At 41.2% G+C, this 3,776-nt stretch overlaps 1 protein-coding gene across 1 annotated transcript in view; it reads left to right on the forward strand.

Annotated features, from left to right (window-relative positions):
* The window catches only part of LOC108282864 (oxysterol binding protein), a 41,556-nt gene that overhangs the window by 21,809 nt on the left and 15,971 nt on the right, over positions 1–3,776 (forward strand). Inside the window, exons 8-9 of the mRNA XM_017498887.2 lie at positions 1,943–2,188; positions 2,475–2,595. Coding sequence (XP_017354376.1) covers positions 1,943–2,188; positions 2,475–2,595 — 367 coding nt within the window. The remainder of the gene's footprint in view (positions 1–1,942; positions 2,189–2,474; positions 2,596–3,776) is intronic.

Below are 3,776 nucleotides of genomic sequence, written 5' to 3' on the forward strand. Positions count from 1 at the left end.
TCCTTGATATTTTGTTTTCAGAGGTTTTTATAGATAAAAATTATACGATGTTAATTTCACAACTGAGGGAGAATAGCAAATATTAAGGTAATATGTAGCTCAGAGATTGGTGGGTAGGAGGGTGAACAAAAATGCCAGAAGAGGTGGGCTATCAGAAAGAAAAATGTTGTTTTTGTTTGTTTCTTTAACTAAAGTATTGCTTAAGACGAGAGCATTCACTACAAAGGATTTTTTTTTTCTTTCTTCTTTTGTTATCTGGACTTAGAACTCAGGTTAATAATTGTTAGACTTGTTCATCTATATCGTTGATTAAATAAGCTTCATGGACTAAAGCTTGATGGAAGCTGACTTGTTTTATAGCAAATTTTTAACATAGCAAAATCAATCAAAATGTCAAATAGTTGGCCAGGCGTGGTGGCTCATGCCTGTAATCCCAGCACTTTGGGAGGCCAAGGCGGGCAGATCATGAGGTTGGTAGATCGAGACCATCCTGGCTAACACGGTAAAACCCTGTCTCTACTAAAAAATACCCAAAAAACTAGTCAGACCTGGTGGCATGTGCCTGTAGTCCCAGCTACTCTGGAGGCTGAGGCAGGAGAATTGCTTGAATCTGAGAGGCGAAGGTTGTGGTGAGCCGAGATTGTGCCACTGCACTCCAGCGTGAGTGACAGAGTGAGACTTGTGTTTCTCGCTCTCTACCCCTCCACTCCCCAAAATAGTCAGCTTCTCTTGTTCACTTCTCTGTACCCAGTGGGTAGCAAAGGGTCTGGTACACATGGGTACTCCATAAATATATGTGGAATGAGTAAGTGAATAAATGAATCAATGAATGTCTCCCCCAACAGCAGCCCCCAACCCTCCCCCTCCTACACACACATATACACACATAGGCTTGCTTCGTCCAGTACTTGTTTGCCCGAAGCTGGCTTCAAAATTGGAAAGGTAAGAGCATGCACAGCCCCTTCACAACCCCCATCATAAGCACTTCACTTCCAGAAACACAATTATCCACCCTCAGAGAAGAAATCAGAATCCTGGCCTGATGGAGAACTGAACTTGGCAGTTGCTTTGTCCAGGGAGGAAGCCAACTTTTATAACTAGTCAGGATACAGCTGTACTTATAATTTACTACTGTTTATTTCATTCTTCAAGAATTTTAAATACCTGACTTCCTCTCTGGGTAACTTGTGCTAAAATATGTTACATTTCTTTTCTTTTTTTTTTTTTTTTTTTTTTTTTTTTTTTTTTTTTTTTTTTTTTTTTTTTTTTTTTTTTTTTTTTTTTTTTTTTTTTTTTTTTTTTTTAATTTAATTTTATTTTATTTGATACAGAGTTTCGCTCTTGTTACCCAGGCTGGAGTGCAATGGCACGATCTTGGCTCACCGCAACCTCCACCTCCTGGGTTCAAGCAATTCTGCCTCAGCCTCCCGAGTAGCTGGTACTACAGGTGTGCACCACCATGCCCAGCTAATTTTTGTATTTTTAGTAGAAACGAAGTTTCAACATGTTGACCAGGATGGTCTCGATCTCTTGATCTCGTAATCCACCCACCTTGGCCTCCCAAAGTGCTGGGATTACAGGCATGAGCCACCGTGAAGGCCATATTTTTTTTTTTTTTTAACTTATTTATCCAACACCTATTTGATGATGGTCTTCTGTGGGCCAGGCACTGATGCATCTTGGGTACGTAGCTCTCAACAGAAGGGACATGGTTTCCATCTCAAAGAGCTTACAGTTAGTGAAATGAAAACAGTGATTTCTGCCACTCAGCAGACATGAACAGTTGACAAGGAAAATGGGTTGCTTGTGGGTTAAATATTAGAGCTGCTCAACTGAGCAAAGTCCTCTTTTCCCAGTGATTTATTTCCTCAACTGCAAAAAAATTAAACTGTCTCTTACAGATGAGTGGGCAGAGTTTTTATGTCTGTTCTTTTCCTTACAGGTGAACTTTAATGAGCCCTTGTCCATGCTTCAGCGCCTTACTGAAGATCTGGAATACCATGAGCTGTTAGACCGAGCTGCCAAATGTGAGAATTCTGTAGAACAGCTTTGTTATGTTGCAGCTTTCACCGTGTCCTCCTACTCCACTACTGTCTTCCGCACCAGTAAGCCATTCAACCCACTGCTTGGAGAGACCTTTGAGCTGGACCGATTAGAGGAAAATGGGTACCGATCTCTCTGTGAGCAGGTAAAGGAACCTCAGGACCATAACAAATTTTCTTTCTGAAGAAAGAGATGATTTTTGTTTAATGTCCTGGGTCTTAACGTTTGCGGAAATTCTAGTCCCTGTCATCTCAGGTTTCATTCTTTTTCTTCAGAACTTCGGCATTGGAGACCCTGAAGGTTCTGGGATTCGCCTTCTGTTGTGGGTGTAAAAATGTCAAGTGTGAATTTTGGGTGTTTCTCACCAATTAATAGGCAGTATCTTTTCCTTCTCCTTTCTGCCCTCTTAATTTGAACCTGATTTCTTCAAGGTGAGTCATCATCCCCCTGCTGCCGCACACCATGCTGAGTCCAAAAATGGCTGGACATTGCGTCAGGAAATCAAAATCACCAGCAAGTTTCGAGGCAAATACCTCTCCATTATGCCCCTCGGTAAGGCTACCATCTTTGTCAGAATTAATGCTCCTGGAATGAAAGGTTTTCTGGCATGATGGAGGAGGTCACTGGCTCTCGAGTCAGGAGACAGGAGGTCTGATTTGGGCACTGACCCTCACTAACTGACTTGGGGCAGGTGTTTAACTCTTCAGCTATCAAATAAGCGTGGAGGCTAGAACCTCTTTAAGGAGCCATCTAGTCATAAATTCTTTATCCTCTTAGCTATGATTAATGCATCTTTAAGTACTATTAAGAACACAAATTCTAGCATGCATTTGAAAAAAATTCTATCTTTTAACTGCTGGTGTTTTCCTCCTTACTGTAGCAAGCAGGTTCTCTGTGTAAATCAGAACTTATGATTGCAAGGTTAGGTTTCTCAGCTAATCCCTCCCCTTTCTTCTCTCCTTCCTCCCTTCTCTCTTCCTCTACCTGATGGGTTAGGTATCATTTATGTAATGGCTGAATTCTAGGTAAGTGAAACTTTATTTTTAAAAGATCTTATTTGGGGCCAGGCATGGTGGCTCACGCCTGTAATCCTAGCACTTTGGGAGGTCAAGGCAGGCAGATTGCCTGAGCTCAAGAGTTCAAGACCAGCCTGGGCAACATGGTGAAACCCCATCTCTACTAAGAATACAAAAAGTTAGCTGGGCATAGTGGCACGCATCTGTAGTCTCAGCTACTCACGAGGCTGAGGCACAAGAATTGCTTAAACCTGGGAGGTGGAGGTTGCAGTGAGCCAAGATCATGCCATGGTACTGCAGCCTTGGCTATAGGGTGAAACTCTGTCTCAAAAAAAAAAAAAAAAACAAAGACTGTTATTGTATTGCAAGTTAATTTTGTTTTAGGATCAGTCCTGGAAATGAAATCCTAATATGCAGTATGTTAGAGATCCTATATCTTAGAAGAAATCCGATTATTCAGAAAGCGTAGTAGAGTTTCTCACTGGTTTCTTGAACTAGAGCAACCATGTTTGGCCTGTGTACTGAAGAGTAAAAGCTGCTCTAGAGAGAGATCAAAGCACAAAGCAGTTAGAGAAACCGAATAGCTCCCAAAAGACAGAGCTGACAATAATTCCCTGAGCTCCTGGTGGCCTTCCATTTCCAGGGTCTAGTCTTTCACGAGCCATGGCTATAGTTTTTTTTTTTTTTTTTTTTTTTTTTTTTTTTTTTTTTTTTTTT

The sequence above is a fragment of the Cebus imitator genome, unplaced genomic scaffold (genome assembly GCF_001604975.1).
Source record: "Cebus imitator isolate Cc_AM_T3 unplaced genomic scaffold, Cebus_imitator-1.0 Scaffold253, whole genome shotgun sequence".
In the NCBI taxonomy this organism is placed as follows: domain Eukaryota; kingdom Metazoa; phylum Chordata; class Mammalia; order Primates; family Cebidae; genus Cebus; species Cebus imitator.